Source organism: Colossoma macropomum, unplaced genomic scaffold (assembly GCF_904425465.1).
Source record: "Colossoma macropomum unplaced genomic scaffold, Colossoma_macropomum, whole genome shotgun sequence".
Taxonomy (NCBI): domain Eukaryota; kingdom Metazoa; phylum Chordata; class Actinopteri; order Characiformes; family Serrasalmidae; genus Colossoma; species Colossoma macropomum.
Genome location: NW_023496043.1, coordinates 1,065,778 through 1,083,380, shown reverse-complemented (window position 1 = coordinate 1,083,380; position 17,603 = coordinate 1,065,778). Strand labels below are relative to the sequence as shown.

Here is a 17,603-nt window from a genome sequence, read left to right as displayed (position 1 = left end):
ATAGTATCATTTTTTTTGGCCACCCTATATTTTCCAATCTTTTCAGAGAACTTGCTTTCAGGATATTTTTCCCCCCACACCTCCAAAGTTCAGTCTTAGAAGTTGGTTGTATTTTCTGCTTCTTAAAATTTAAGCGATCCCAAACTCATTCCGTGATGTTGAGGTCTGGACTCTGGGGCGGTCAGTCCATTGTTCTGAGAACATGAGCAGCTTCTTTTTTCTTCTTTTTTTTGTCTGTTTCCTTTTCTCAGTAAGAGCTTCTTAACAGCTACACATCCTTTCAGACCCATAGTGTTGAGTGTCGTCTCACAGTGGAAGGATGAACAGAAACACCTGTGGATTTTCTCAGATCTGAATCAAGAGTGGAGCTTGATTTTCTCCTCTCTCTCAAAGATGAAAGCTTTAAGTGCTGTTTATCTGATGGGGCGAGTTTTGGTGGTCTACCAGTCTTGCATGGTTGTTAGGAGTCCCTTTTTTCTGTTTCTTTTAATCATTTGTTGAACTCCAGCTTTGAAAACTTTTCCACTTATTTCCCCTTGGCACTCCCCTTCATTAGTGAATCATCTTATATCCAATCACATCAGAAATATCTCCTAAAAATTAATAACTTGTGCTTAATGGCTGTTTTGATGGGAAATTAGGGTGGTCTCTGATTTGATTTTGGCATGACCTTTTGACCATAGCTTATTTGTCCCCTTTTAACATGCTCGTTTTTAATCGCATCTGAAATATCAGTCTGACCAGAGCAGAAGTAAACTAAATAAGGTGTGAGAGAAGTGTTGCCCCAGTGTGAGAAGTGTTGCCCCACCCTGAAGGAAATGTCGATGTGTATGTATCATTCATATTGGATGGCTCAGCCCTTTGTTGACCTTCCTGATAAACAGATACACATCTAGCCTCAGCATGTTCCCTGTGCAAGGTGTGAAACCCACGGGCCCACGTATATATATGCCTCAGAGCCATCAAACGACACCAGCATGCTACTCTGAATCACAAACATATACACACACAAACCCGTTGCATTGATAGTGAAAGGAGAAATTGTGGCTTGAAAGCAGTTTGTAGATGGGAGTCTTCTAAAACTCTACACTAAGTATAGCCAGAGTCGTTTCCTGCTCTAACTGTATAAACAGTCATTTAGGGTAAGGGTCGACAAGTGTTTCCTTCCAAAATACTGTATATTCTACAGTTTCTGAAAAGAGTAACAGCCAACACATAAAAGAAAGCTATTTTATTTCTCTAACAAAGGTGGTATTATTCATTCAAATCCTTGAGTGGCCCGTAATGCATTTTGGAACAAAAGCCTTCAATAGATCTGTCCTAGGGCCAAATTCTCACAGCGCCAATCCTTTAGGCCAGAAATCTGTGTTCACAGCCAAACTGTCCAATCAATAATACAGCCGAACTACCTGCTGATGGTGGCTACTGGGAATGGCTCATGTAAGCTAGAATCCTTAACGCACCCTGCACAACTGTTTTATGAAAATTATTCTTATTTCTATATACCATGTGAGAATATTTCTTATCTACAGTCGTGTGCAAAAGATTGGGCACCACTGCATGTTTTGATGATTTTGTGAAAGAAGTGAAAGAAGTGAAAGTTCTTCAGAACACACTTCTACACATTTTAATACATGCTCACTGCATATTGGCTAGATTTAACACACTGCAAAAAGGCCTGTGCAAATGTTATGGCACATTTTAGATTTTATTTCTTCCAATATGTTAAATTCAGCAAATAAATAAAAAACTGTGCACTCAAATTATGTGATCATAGATTTTCACTTAGAAAACCAACATAAACTAACACAAAGTCATATCTGACCCCTTAATTTGACAAGGGCTCAAATATGACCTTATACACTTCAATAGGCATTAATGCAGGGATGTGCAAATGTACCTGAGCACGATATTAATTGTTCCAGATGCCAGTATTTCAATTCAATACATTTATCTATCACAGGAAGACTGGGAAAATATGCAAGCTAACCATTCAGTGAAACTCTGATTTTATGGTATAACAGGGGTGTAAAGTGTGGCAGTTTTACTTATTTTTGTGAGTAACTAAGCGTTTTATATGTTACATTTGAAAAATATGTAACTTCAATGCCTTAACATGAGTGCACTGCCAAGGATACGCTGTGGCTCAGGATGTGGCTGAAGAGGAAGATGCAGCTCTGTGGTTTCACTATCTAGGCTAACGACTCTAGCTGATGTTAGCTAGGTCCAGAAACTGAAAATATCTCTCTCTGACCAAGAATATGGCACATTCACCGAGGAGAAAACACCTTGCGTAGAAGATGGTGCATCCTTATCAGCACCCAGTTCTATTGTTAGCTCATTAGCTCTTCTAAAGAGGCGCCTCACTGGACATGAAAACCTACCACATTCCTATTTTTAATAATACTGGCTAATACATGGCTATTTTTAATAATAAAACCCATTCCAAATGCATTCCTCTGTGTGCTGCTAATTTTTTGTGCTGCATATTTTTTAGCCTCCTACAACCAGTTTTGACATCTAAACTAGTAAGCCTACAGCCTTACGTTAATTTAAGCTTAAGCAGTGTTATTTGCATTACATGCAGTTAAATAAATATATCTTCATTTACCCTTTCAGATTTCCAAAAAAGTTGAGATGGTGTGCAAAATGTAAATAAAAACAAAATGCAATGATATGCAAATCATTTAAACCCTATATTACATTGAAAACACTATAAAGACAACATATTGAATGTTGAAACTGAGAAATGTTATTGTTTTTTTAAAAATATAGTGTCCAACTTTTTTGGAATGTGTTGTTGGCATCGAATTCAAAATGGACATATATTTTTCAAAAAACTATAAGATTTCATTTCAAACATAAAGTTTCAACATTTGATATGTTGTCTTTGTAGTATTTTCCTTTAAAAATATGGTCACCAATTCGATGATTTCAGATTTAGGGTCCCTAAGCCAGAAGAGACCTCATAAGAATGGGGTATTTTTTCACTTTATGCATTTTTTTTTTAAATCCAAATATCATTTGTGTCAATTGGCCTGTTCATGCTCTGCTCACAAACGTTCTTTCATAGCAACGATGGGAAGAATCCCATTAACTTAATGAAATGAATCATTAAATATCCTAAAGACTACTAAAACTGTGATCGCCTTCTCTTTTTATACAATTGCATGATGTTGCAACTGCAACTGAATTTTCCATGGATTTTGACACTATCAGCATGTGTTTGGTGTGTTGAAAAAACAGTTCTGCTTGTTTTGTGTGCTGCTGTCGTCACTGGTAGAATTTTCCGCTGCTACTCCACTAAATAACATCAAATTTGACGTCATCTACTGGCATATTATACAACAGTTAGTTCCGGCCACGCAAGCTGATTGGTTGAGAAGCGCTCTAACTGTGCTGTTATTTCGCCGTAAGAGCACTTTTCTTTCACAAACACTGTATCACTCCGCTGAGACGCCGTTGCTAAGCAACGACTTTGACAGCTGTACGAGACGCTCAAGCCATTTGAGCATTTTTATTTCTTACTTTGCCACAAACAGAAAATGGATACTTTTAAGATCACATTTGACCGACAGCCGATTTGGTCAGAAACCTGAAGATGAGACGACACTAAATTCCCAAACTGTCATCACCGCTGAGCAGCTTTTCAGTCGGCAGCTGTGACAGAAGAACAGCTAAACAACCTGGAATCAGCCAGAAATGAATACCATTCGCCAAAGGTGTGGTCTCATCTTCACAGTCTGACCAAATCGGCTGTCGGTCAAATGTGATCTTAAGTGTCCCTTTTCTGTTGGTGCCAAAGTAAGAAGTAAAAACGTTCAAATGGCTTCAGAGTCTCCTACAGCTGTCAAAGTTGTTGCTTAGCAACGGCGTCTCAGCGGAGTGATACAGTGTTTGTGAAAAAAACGCTTCTCAACCAATCAGCTTGCGTGGCCGGACTAAGTGTTGTATAATTTGCGATGACACACTCAATCTCGTGTTCTACTGCTTAAATGTAAACACAGTAAAGTTATAAATGATGTCATAATTGAGCTTTTCCTTGTAGAATAGGCTTTAATCTTGAAGCTTATTGTAAAAAGGAAAGGTCAATGATGACATCATTTATGACTGCTTCCACAAAACAAACATTGGGGACCATGACAACCTAAGTGATAAAGTGATACATGGATATTATTTTGCATGTAAGAACAGAAAAGAAATAATAATCAAATTTAATACAAAAACCCTTTAATTGTTCAGGATTTACTGTGGCTGTAGTATGCGACTAATATTGCATAAACTTGTTGCAACATGAGATGGCTGGAAGAGGGAGGAACCAAGGAGGTGAAAAAAAAAAAGAAGAGTTTTATCATACAGTACAGGTTTGGCCAGTCTGCTAATGCAATTTCAACTTGCGAAATGCAGCAAGATGAGGAACATCTTCTACATGACAGGGGCCTATGTGGTCAGTAATATTAGCACCAAGGGTTTAGCCTCGCTCTCATTATAGAGCACTATGTTTGTTCTAAAGCAGGGCTGCCCAAAGTGTGGCACGTGGCCAAAGTCAGAAACTTCAAACATTGATCTTGGCACAGCTCTCTTCTTCTGGACCTTAGATCAGGGCTACCCAATTCTTTTTGTCTTAGGGAACCAAAGTGAGATATATACACATATCCAAGATCCATTTTTAAGCTTGTTTTAATGAACACAGTTCTCTTAATGAACAAAACTATAGATCCTGAGAAGAGACTGAGATTCTTTTGACACTGAGACAATATATGCATCCTGTTTAAAATTTGTATCACTGTGCTTGCCATTTCTTCTGTCTTCTTTCTTTCCACCAAAGTTGAAATGATTCAAGTGCTGCCAAAACCCCCGTGGGAAATGTTGTGTATTAGGAAGAAAACAGAAGTGTGCCATGTGGTTAAATGTCGCAGTGGGAGATATGGCGAAAAAAACTGACATCACAATACTTAGACACTGATATAAGTATTGCCACATTTAAAAAGTGCTATGGAAAATGAACCCCCGCTCCAGTGTTTGAAAAAAACAAACAAAAAAAGAAGATAATTATGGGTAGACATTAGAGATATCAATACCACTTTTTCCCATACCGAGGCTGATACCGAACCAATACTTTTTCTTTACAAACAACTAAGTTGAAATATGTTTCTCACTGAAGATGATCATCTAAAAGAAAGCTACCATGTTCAAACTGCTCAAACACTCTACCACCCCACAGGAAGAAATACACAGCTAACGACATCACACTTGTCACTTAGTTCATTCTTTTTTTCTAGCATCTTCTCCGGAACTGAAGTAGCTGAAAATGTTCTTGCAAATTTCTTTCTCAATATTTCTGAAGCCACAAAGACATACACTACAATGCTGTACCAAAGAATTCACTACAAACAGTGATGTACTATTTAAGCATACTGGTTAGTTATCATTTCATGCAATTTTGAATGCAGCCAGCATGTTAGATCACAAAATGTGCATTTACTAGTGATGGAGCAAAACAGAGTCTTCAAGTAGATTTGTTTAATTCCATCACCAGAATACTTGATTTAATATAATGAAGCACTGAGTAGCCAAACCAGGTGGTGGATGACAAGTACATGATATCTAAATTCTCAGAGATGGACTTGAGACCTGGGCTGATCTCTCAGGAACTGGTTGGTTCAGTTCATGGTTCAATTCATACCTGCAAGGAAGGGATTACTATGCCAAAATAGAAAATAATGTTTCTGACAGAGTGCCAGTGACCTGTGGTGTCCCCCAGGGTTCAATTCTTGGGCTGCTCTTATTTAATTTATAGTGCTTCCTCTTGGCCAAAAACAAGAAGACTATGGGATATCTGAAAACAGTTATGCAGACAATACTCAGATCTACTTGGCCCTCACCCAAAACAACTATGTTCCCCTTGACTCACTGTTTAAGTGCAATGAGCACATCACTAACTGGATGGGACAAAAAATTTTGCAGTTGAATAAAAATAAAACAGACATTATTTTATTCAGGAATAACAATATGGGGGATGGACTACCTGCCTAAGTGGATGCGAGAGCCCTAAAATCTAAACAATTAGCATGTAACTTTGGTGTATTCATGGACTCTGATACTAGTTTTAGCAGTAGTGTCAAAGCAGTCACTAAACAAGTATTTTAACACCTTCGAAACATCAAAAAAATTTTCTGATTAAAGCATACCTGGAAAAACTCATCCACGGCTTTACTTCTAGCAGGATTGATTACTGTAATGGTCTCTTAACTGGACTCCAAAAAAAAGACAAACAGCTTTAGCTGATTCAAAATGCAGCTGCCAGAGTCTCACTAGGAGTAAAAGAAGTTAACACATCACCCCTCAATCTTAAATCCTTACACTGGCTACTAGTCTGTTACAAAGTAGAGTTTAAGATACTATTACTGGACTTTAAATGTCTTAATGGTGCAGGACCAACATGTTTATCTGACAGGCTGCAGCAATATGAGCCAAGCAGAACTCTCAGATCATTAGGAACTGGTCAGTTAGTCATGCCTAAGTCAAAGAATGAACATGGAGAAGCAGCGTTTTATTACTATGCCGCTCTTTAACGGAACTAGTTGACAGAGAGCATCAGAACAGCCTGACACTTTTAAATCACTTTGAAATTGGTTCTCCTTTTTTTAAATCTATTGTTCTAATCATGTTTTTAATTTCTATTCCTGTTTTAATTTGTTATATTTTAAATTATAATTTTAAAATTTATCTTTGTATTTCAGCATTGGTAAATCACTTTGAATGCCCGCAATGTATGAAACATGCTATATAAATCAACATATATATATATATATATATATATATATACACACACACACACACACACACACACAGATCAGGCATAAGATTATGACCACCTCCTTGTTTCTATGCTCATTGTCCATTTTATCAGCTCCACTTACTATATAGGTGCACTTTGTAGTTCTACAGTTACAGACTGTAGTCCATCTGTTTCTCTGCATACTTTGTTGCCCCCTTTTACCCTGTTCTTCAGTTGTCAGGACCCCTATGGACCCTCACAGAGCAGGTACTATTTGGGTGGTGGATCATTCTCAGCACTGAAGTAACACTGATGTGGTGGTGGTGTGTTAGTGTGTGTTGCGCTGGTCTGAGTGGATCAGACACAGCAGTACTGCTGGAGTTTCTAAACACCTCAGTGTCACTTCTGGACTGAGAATAGTCCACCAACCAAAAATATCCAGCCAACAGTGTCCTGTGGGCAGCGTCCTGTGACCACTGATGAAGGACTAGAGGATAATTAGCTCATACTGTACAGCAAGAGATGAGCTATCTACAGGGTGGACCAACAACGCAGGTGCATCTAATTGAGTGGACAGTGACTGGACACAGTGTATATATAAAGACAAAGCACTGCCACACCATTTCCAAAAAAAGTTGGGACACTGTGCAGAATGTAAATAAAAACAGAATGCAATGATATGCAAATCACATAAAGCATATTTTATAGTGAAATGTTTTCCATTCTTATTTGATACAGGATTTCAGCTGCTCGGCAGTTCACCAAATATTATCAGTGGTGACAGGTCTGGACTGCAGGCAGGCCAGTTTAGCGCCTGGACTCTTAATACCAAGCAAGGCTGCTGTAATACATGAAGAATGTGGTTTGACATTGTCTTGCTGAAATAATCAAGGCATTCTCTGAAAAAGGCGTTGTCTGTATGGCAACATATGTTGCCAAAACACGTATATATCAGTCAGCATTAATAGTGCCTTCACAGATGTGCACATCACCCATGCCATGTGCACTAATACACCCCTATACCATCACGGATCCTGCCTTTTGAACTGTGCACTGATAACAAGCTGAGTGGTCTTTAGCCCGGAGAGGACAGTGTCCATGATTTCCAAAAAGAATTTCAAATTTTGATTTGTCGGACCACAGGACACTTTTCCACTTCCCCTCAATCCATTTTAAATGAGCTCGGGCCCAGAGAAGGTGGCAGTGTTTCTGGATCCTGTTTATATTTGGTTTCTTCTTTGCGTTTTAGAGTTTTAATCTGCATTTGTGGATGCAGCGAACTGTTTTCATAGACAGTGGTTTTCAGAAGTGTTCCTGAGCTCACGCAGTGATTTCAACTACAGAATCATGTCTGTTTTTAAAGCTCATTTAAGGCCCAAACATCACAGGCAGCAAATACTGGTTTTTGGCCTTGTCCCTTGCATACAGAGATTTCTCCAGATTCTCTGAATCTTTTAATGTTATTATGTACCGTAAATGGTGAAAAGCAATTTGCTATTTTATGTTGAGAAACGTTATTCTTGAATTGTTGCACTATTTGCCTTTCACAAAGTGGTGAACCCCTCCTCATCTTTACTTCTGAAAGACTCTTCAGAGAGTATCTGGGGATGCTTTTTTGTACCCAATCATGTTACTGACCTGTTGCCAATTAACCACCAGGTTTTTTTTTGGTTTTTTTTTGACACAACTTTACCAGCCTTTTGTTGCCCCCATCCCAACTTTTTTGGAACATGTTGTTGGCATCAAATTCAAAATGGGAAAATATACAATAAAAATTTTGTTTCAACATTTGATATGTTGTCTTTGCGCTGTTTTCAATTTAATGTAGGAGTTAAAATGGTTTGCACATCAGTGCATTTTCTTTTTATTTACATTTTTACAATGGTAATCACAGATCGTCATCGAGGTTTCTGGGAACAGGTGTGCCTGCCTGTATTTAAGTGTGCATGTTAGATTTCTGGACTGCAGAAGGACAGAGAGTGCTTCAAACGCAGACTGAGAGTGCGGATGTCAGAACTCTCTTAGAATAAAGACTGGGATGTTGCATTATGACAGACTGAGACTGCAGACTGGGTTGCTGTCAGGATGGAGCAAGTGCTCTTAGAATAAAGACTGGGTTAGTGCAGACTAATATAGAACTATCACTGCATCCCACATCTCCTGACTCTCCTGCCACATAAAAGATTCACAACACTGCCCACTTCTAACAAACAGACGGGTTCACTTTTGATCAGTGATGGTAGTTTCCATTAAAGATGGTAAACGATGGCGAATCAAACTGAGGGGCGGACCAGCAATGTAGGTTTACATTTCATTACAATGTTTTTAAGGCTCGTTTTTCTTTTTCAAACTGTTAAACCCTGTTCTAGAGAGAACCACAAAGAGGAACAACTTGTTTAACTTCAATCTTCCCTAAACTAATGCTGTCTTGATATTAACCAAATTTCCACTTGCGTAGAAAATAATCTCACTTTAAAATATTACCATAATTTCCACTAATGACTGACTCATTTGTGGTTGACCTTTAAAGTTTCTCTACGCACATGTGCGCTGATCTACGATCAGTTCCACATCCATCCCAAGCATTCAGCTGGATAAGTTAAAAAGAAAAGAAAAAAGTTCAGTTTAATGTCAAATAGTCTGTGGATGGAGTTTCACTTCTCCATTAGGCCTAAGGCTGTCTTATGACAGAAGAATGGAGGAGGACAAAAAAAAAAAAGTGAAAAAGGGGAAAGGAAGTGATGCAGCTCAGTCACTCAGTGGCAGTTTCACACTTCTGCATTTGATTTTGAAAAAAGTATAACGTTGGTTGTGGGGTGAGATACTTGCAATGATGGAATAGAATAAAAAACAGAGCGGGAGAGAGAGCGAGAGCGAGAGTGAGAGAGAGAGAGAGAGAGAGAGAGAGAGAGAGAGAGAGACAGAGAGAAAGGGAGGGGAGAGAGACGGGGGGCAAGAGAATGAGAGAGAGAGGAAGAGAGAGAGAGAGAGAGAGAGAGAGAGGAGAGAGAGAGGGAGAGAGAGAGAGAGAAAGAGAGAGAGAGCGAGTAAGAGAGAGAGTGAGGGAGAGGAACAGTGAGGTGTGCGGGTTGTGTGTTAGAAGAGAAACCCAGTGTCGCTTGACCAGGTAAATTCGCAGCGTCTCAGCCATCTGGTGAGTAAATGACTAAATACAGACAAGAATTAGCTTTAAATGTATGAACTTAGAAACTTAGACAATGTTTTTAAAACTGCCGTGTTTTAAAATGTTACCATGTGTGAAATGTCTTGGTGAATATTTGTGACGCTGCTTCAGCAGTTCAAGTGTAGACAGAACAATTGCAGTTCTACCTATCTACTCATGGCACTGTAATTACTCTTCTCATATTGCGTACCTTTTATGATCAACTAAAGGGACACCACAAATGATAAACGTTAAGAACAGCACTTGAAAAACAAAAGTGGAAAAATAGAATCGGTAAAGAAATCTTTGAAGTGGAAAACTTGTGAATAATTCAGCATCAATCATCATTTCATTAATATTTACAGTCTAATAAAATGTTGTCAAGGGTTTATATTGCTTATGTCACTGTCCAAAAAAAAAAATCTCTCCATTTTTTTCCCCCTCAGTTTTTCTTTTTCTCTATCATCATTTCAGCACATGATAAATTGGCCAATATAACTGCTCCAGAAGTGCCTGGAATAAAACCTCTTTACTCTAAACTTACATAGTACTGTTTTGTAAAGTCATTTTGGAGATATTTGTTTTTCACTGGACAGCGACGATATAACAATCTCTGCAAAGTCACTCTGGTTATAGCTGCGCCATCAACTTGCATGATTGCGCACGTGAACATGTGGTTGTTTCCAACTTTGCGCATCTTAGGTGAAAGTTTATAATACTTAGAATATAAGAGCCAAGTGTAAACAACAAACAACACTGTATCAGTATTATTTCTGCGACAGTCAATTTGATAACATTCTGGATCTTTTCCAAAATGTTCGGAGGCACCTGGGTTTTACTACATACTTTATACTTAGAGACAATTGGAGAAAGACAAACAACTAGAAGTTGTTTAGAAATAGTAGAGGAGAGTGGAGCACAGCACATTTTTGGTTTTTGCTAAATCTGAAAATATTTAAGTTGGAATAATCATGTTTTTATACAAGTAACACATGCATCTCGGCTACAAACCAACACTTTAACTTCGTTTCTACCACCTATCGTTCATGTACAATTCTACTGAAAATGACAGGAAGCGCAATGCTACAATAGACCCCATGGGTGGGGTTAATTGTATCAGGCAGAGGGTCAGTTTAACACTTGCTAGAAAAGTCTGATGAATCAGTGCAAACAAAGTCAATTCAATATAATTGTATTTTGTAAGGAACAAATACATTTTCCAACAGTACTGCATTATATATTATCTCTCTAGAAGACAGACAGCTCAGCTGATACACACACATCAAACTATATATGAAAACTGAGATGAGTCTGTGTGTCAAACAATGACGAAATAATAATAAGCAAATAAAAAACATCACACATCAGTAAAATGTGGAACACTGTTCCCGAATAACTACAGCTTTACCAGCTGTTAATGTCAGTTTCATTAATAAACCAAAACACTCACATCTGAGAGATACTAAAAAGCAGAAGAAAGTCCTTGTTTTTCTATTTTTCATCTTAAAATCTGTGTGAACATGGACCAAAAGGACAAAATGTACTATATCTGTGGCTTGGTTGTGACACAATGTTACAACCAACCCCACAGTACGGAGGCTGTACTTAAGCCTGGCTATCACTTGCTGTAAGCTTGTCAAATGCTTCAAAATGGTGCTACGCTTTCGGCAACAAGATGGTGATTAAAGTAATATAAGGTTGGATTTTGTGATGAACAAAAACAGCTCAGTAACCGAAAAAATGACTTACATGGCCTGAAAACACTCTTAGGCACAGATGTCTTTCAAACACTGATGAAGCGCTCCATATTTTCATAGGAGACCGTGGTGGGTAAATATGGTATTGTGGCCACAAACCTTGTATAACAACATAAAAAGTCTGTGTTAAATACTGTCCTGCATTAGGTTGTTGTCCACACTCCCCTACGTGCAGTTCCCCAAGTGTGGTTTTACATGGAGTAAGAGCGCTGATATTCGGGCAGTTTCTTTTAAATGCATGTTGTACAATGTTGGAATCATCCTATTTCAATTGATAGTGCTTTAAAGCTTGTCTAAGTCATTAAATTAGTACAACCACCCTGCGTTTGGCACCTGTCGACACTGTGGCGGCCAATATGACGTTATCATGACAAATTACTCCACAATTTGGTTTCCTGAGCACACTGTGGAAATCTTCAGCACTAAGAGGACATGATATAAAAAAGGATAAAGTCCTGTTTAACTGAAGTTAGCATGGCACGGCGTGTGAAACGTTTAAGGGGAATTCCGATTCAGTGGGTGAGATGTAGAGAGACACTCAGTGGTTTGATGTGAAATGGTGCTTTATAGATAAACGAAACGAGTGAGATTTTTTCAGAGATGACGAACCAGGCGTCATGATGTAAACAAATGTCAGACGTCTGAACAGATTTTTATTTAACAGATTTAAAAATTTTATTTTCTATCAAGAGAATCTATGCGTGTCTGAGTTTACATGTGCAGTGTTGATGAGGGTACAATAGTAGTGAACCTGAAAAAAAGGCTGGATACAATGACATTCAATTTTACTCTGGTATGCCATCTGTTCCCTTCTATAATTAGTGGTGTAGGGGTGGCCTACACAGTTATCCTTGTTGAAAATAGGTGTTTACTTCTTGACTGCTACAAGAATATGAACTGTATCGTTGTTGTCGGAAGAAAACCTCTCATCTCCAAAATGATAACTTTACAGGAGAAGGAAAAAACCTACTTTACTTTTAATGTAACTCAATGGAACCAGACATTTTTCCAAGTCATTTTGGGTCATTTCTTTATTTCAATCATCATGAAATTATGCACAATGTAAAGGATAACAGGCACTTTCAAATTATGTCAAAAACTGAAAAATGACAAAAATGACAAAAATGGAGATACAAGATTTTCTTCAGACAACAGCGATATACAATATGCAGTATATACTACTACCAGAACTCTTCCTCTAGATCACTAAATCAGTTGAGGTAATAGCCAGCTGACACAAAAATGATTTGTTTTTGGAACCAATTTTAAGTTAGTAGCTGTCCAACTACGGGAGAGGCCAAGCTGCCTCTCATTAGCCTAAACTAGCCAGATATCAGCAGGTTATTCTAAATGTAAAACCAGCTAACCAGCTCAGCTCCACAGAACTACCACTGCAAAGACATGACTATCAAGCTATTAACTAAGTTAGCCAGCTAGCAGCTGAATTTAGGTTCCACACAGCTAGAATTCACCAGAACAACTGCATAGACACAACTAACAAACTACTAGCTAAGGTAGCTAGCACTAGCTTGAACCTAGGCGTTAGACGACCAGCTCGCTACTGCAAAGACATACTGCAAAGCCTCAAACTAGCTAATGCTAGCTTGAACCTATGTTTCTCACAGATGAATACAAATACAAAGCGTTCATATTCCCACAAACTTAAGTTACTTCTGAACATTGCTAGCTAGCTAGACAAAGCTATTTGTTCACAATGGCTTGAGTTTTAGCACAGACATCCGCTACATGTATTTACTAGCATTACTAACAATCAGTTTTTTCCAACATCTAGTAGCTAACACCATTAAACGTCTCAAACTGCAAGGCAAGTTCTATTTAACCTTCGCAAAGAGCTCTTTCGAAACTTGCTGAACCACGCTTTTCCACTAATCTCACAAAACTCTTGATGGGCAACCAGATATTTTCGTTTTTGAGTGCTACTTGTTACTTGCAACGTGAAAAGACAGTTAATTTTTTTTTTAATTCTCTTTTTAAATAAAAATGTTTGCACAAGGTATTTTTGAATAAGGCTGGCATTTTTTTGTCTGTTTTTGTCAAGCGAATTAAACGTCAGAAAAACTAAATATCATGATGCACATTGTATGCTGTGAAAATTCTGCCATATCTGCATATCTCGGCACCAGAACGCATTCTGCATTCTGGTGCTGTCGCCTTCTACAAGCAGCAGATGTGGACATTTGATAGCCTGTCTGTGCTACGTAGGCTGAAAGTCATTTCAAAACTTTTTTTTAACATTCTGGTATTTTCTGTTCCCAGACGCAGTTATTTTCCCACAGTGACCTCAGTGTTACTTGCAATGCACTTTTTCAAGATTTCTAAACAATTGTACTTGTTCTGCTATGGCGCTGCTTTGAATTCATTGTCTTTCAACCATGAGATTGTTTACATTTATTTAACATACAGCTCATCATTAAGTCATCATTAAGTTGGCTAATGTATATTGGAAGAAGCTTGGCGATGATATTGGGTTTATTTATTTTATTTAGCCTTTAATTTAACCAGGCAGCCATTAAGAACATATTCTTATTTACAATGGTGGCCTGGCAGGCGCCACAAGACACTTGTATGTAGTATCTTTTATTGTCAAATGTACTCAAAGGGGAACTCCATTACATCGATTTTTTTTTCATATACTTCTGCATAACTACATCATTCAGTTGTAAACAAAGTCATTCAGAGTGGGTGGATGTGAAATGCTCCGTTGTAGAGAAACGTCCTTTGCCAGCATCGGTTATGGTGCTCGTGAGAGGAACCAGACATCTGCTGAGTTTTGTGCTTTAAAAGCTACATCACAAAAAAAAAAAAACTCATTACATGAAATGGTTACAAATACACAGTGCCTGAGAGAGTTTTATGATCTTTTTTATGATTTTATGGCCTTAAAATCATAGGACACATGTAAGCGCACTGGTTGTTTTGGATAGCAAATAAAATGGCTATATTTTCACCAAAGATAGCGCAACCCCTGGTTCCTATTACAATCAACGTGAGTCAGTAAGTTTCTTTACAAAGAACCGTTTTGCATCACTGTTACATCTCAATGACTGAATTATGCAAGAACATTTAAAAATGTGTTAAAAGACTGTAAAAAAGGCATAAAACATCTGGAAAAAAAGATATTTTACACATTTGCATCACATTACTTGACAAATCTTGGCAAATCTAAAAATGCTCTTACCTGGTTCATGTAAAGGGTGAAGACACATGCACTTATGCCCAAGTCTTACCAGGTCTTACTGCACTGATCTGAGTTAATTTGATCATACTTTTGATCTTTGATCAACCCTTGTACTCTAACCCACCTGAGATGGGTGTTTCTAGAAACAGATTTGAACTAAAAACACATAAATACTGTTAGGCTTTATGATAACATATCTTACAATGTCAATTCGCATCTCTTCTTTCAGACTCATCATCGAGTGACAATGACGGTACCAGATTCTATGAATCTCACCGAGTGCACCAACTTATATGACCACCGTCCAGTGGCCCGGGTGCTCATGCCTTTGATCTACTCCGTCATCTGCCTGATGGGCCTGCTGGGCAATGCTCTGGCCTTGCACGTGATCCGCTCCAACCTGACCAAGCTCAACTCCACCACATTGTACTCGGCCAACCTGGCAGCGTCCGACCTGCTCTTCTGCCTGGCGCTGCCGCTACGGGCGATCTACTACGCCCTGGGCTTTCACTGGCCCATGGGAGAGACAATGTGCAAGCTAACAGCCCTGCTCTTCTACCTCAACTGCTACGCAGGGGTTAATTTCATGACCTGCCTGGCTGTGGACCGCTTCATGGCCGTGGTGCTCCAGCAGAGGCTTAGCAAGCTGAGGAAAGTGCAGAACGTGAAGTACATTTGCTTGATCGTATGGTTGGTGGTGTTGGTGCAGATCCTACCATTACTGGGCATGCCCATGACCAATAATGAAAACGATGGCACCATCACTTGCATGGAGTATCCAAACTTCGAGACCAAGGTCCAAGGCCTGCCATACATTCTGATTGGTGCAGTGCTTCTGGGCTACGGCATTCCGTTGGCGACTATCCTCATATGCTACTCTGTGCTTTCCCGCAAACTACACCTAGCAGCAAAGACTAACCAGTTAACAGAACGTTCTGGAAGGACTCATAAAGCCAGAGGAGTGATCGCCGGCGTGGTTCTGGTTTTCGTTGTGTGCTTCAGCCCGTACCACCTGGACTTGTTGCAGTACATGGTCCGGAAGCTGATCTACAATCCAGACTGCGGGGAGCTTCAGGCTTTCCAAATTTCCCTGCACATCACTGTGTGTCTGATGAACTTCAACTCTTGTCTGGATCCGTTTGTCTACTTCTTTGCCTGCAAGGGCTACAAGAGGAAGGTGCTGAAGATCTTAAAGCGTCAGGTCAGCAATTCGTTCTCCAGTGTTGGACGGACCTCACCCGAAAGTTCTGGCACGCACGACAACTTCTCGCATATCCGTGGCAAGAGCCGTCAGCACAACCACTTGGCCCTAAACCCTATCGGGAGTGGCTCCTGAGATCAAGAACCTCCTGTGTGGATGGTTAGGCATGAGTGGAGAATGGCCAGATCGCAAGTCCAACGACGAAAAAGGAAGCAATTTACGGATTTGAAGTACGGCTGCTTGATAAGGACAAAACATCATACTATGGCTGCAGTGCTATGAATTTGAGCATAACTAAACAATGATGAACATGTTATAATGCCATGCGACATGGTTAAAGATAGGGCAGTATGGACAATGGACATTTGTGAGAGCATGCAGACATCCATCACTGGTCAGAACTTTTCAGAGCAGTTATTCATCTCTCCAAGGAAGACAAGTAGAGAGAAGCGACTTAAGGATTCTGTCGTAGGGCTGGTTAACATGGACAAAACAGCATACTGCAATTAAAGTGGTACGATTTGGAGTATGAGAGTACAATGAACATGATATTTCCATGAGAGATTAAAGTTAGGAATATATAGTGATAAAAGCCAGTAATTAATGAGATGCAAATGCTGAACATTTTTCCAGACCTTCCAGAATGATAAATATCTGCTTTGCGTCTTCGTGTCATGGAGCAAGGCAACTACGGAGACAACAATAAAAAACTAGAGACAGGTAAAAGGTCAGAAAGGGACAACAAACTGGTGAAACGGCAATGTTAACAGTTTAAAAATTGCTTGTTTAATATCAAAGTTGACTGTCCATGTTGAACAATGGTGAGGACGTGCACAAGTAACAGTAGGAATTAATCAATAACAATAAACAAAGAGTTCAGCAATAATTGCAGTTTTGTGAGCTTTTTAAACTTGAAAAATGGGTAATGAAAGGTGTCACTATAACCATCATTCCTATAGTAGACCCTTTGTTTACTACAGGACAGACATGTACACACAATGCTGGCAGATGGTGGTTGTTCTATTGTCTTGAGCGGCAGCGCACGTTGGAAAGAAAGAACATTCACAAACAAGCTGACAGTAAAACAGACTTAAATTGAACAAGAAACAAAGACACAAACAACGGGTCCGCTATTTTAGAAAGAAGCATACGCTGCATAATTCAGCAAGTCTGGTATATGTTGGTGTAGATAGTGCGAAGAGATAAGACCAAGGCTTATCTTCCAACAGACATATTCTGACACAAGGGTTTTTACGTTGGTCCCAAGATATATTTGAGATATGATAGGTTATCCACAAAAATTATCTTTTAAAATGTCACATGATCTGTACATGAACTACTGATAGTGAGAGATCTACCACCAGTGAAGTGTAACATGCAGGGCTAATGGTTGATTCTCAGTGGTTAACACTTCTTTCATGTATTTCATCTGAAGACATAAATTGCTGACTTTGAGTCATGCTCTATAATCCTCCATTTTAGCTTCTGGAGAGGCCTGTTTC

At 39.0% G+C, this 17,603-nt stretch overlaps 2 protein-coding genes across 2 annotated transcripts in view; one reads left to right on the top strand and one right to left on the bottom strand.

The window, feature by feature from the left end:
- Positions 1–17,603, bottom strand: part of ubac2 (UBA domain containing 2) — a 43,492-nt gene that overhangs the window by 17,988 nt on the left and 7,901 nt on the right. The window lies entirely within an intron of this gene.
- Positions 9,774–16,987, top strand: gpr183b (G protein-coupled receptor 183b). The gene is made up of 2 exons (XM_036564891.1): positions 9,774–9,935; positions 15,130–16,987. The coding sequence occupies exon 2, from the start codon at positions 15,148–15,150 to the stop codon at positions 16,234–16,236; it is 1,089 nt and encodes a 362-aa protein (XP_036420784.1). The 5' UTR covers positions 9,774–9,935; positions 15,130–15,147; the 3' UTR covers positions 16,237–16,987.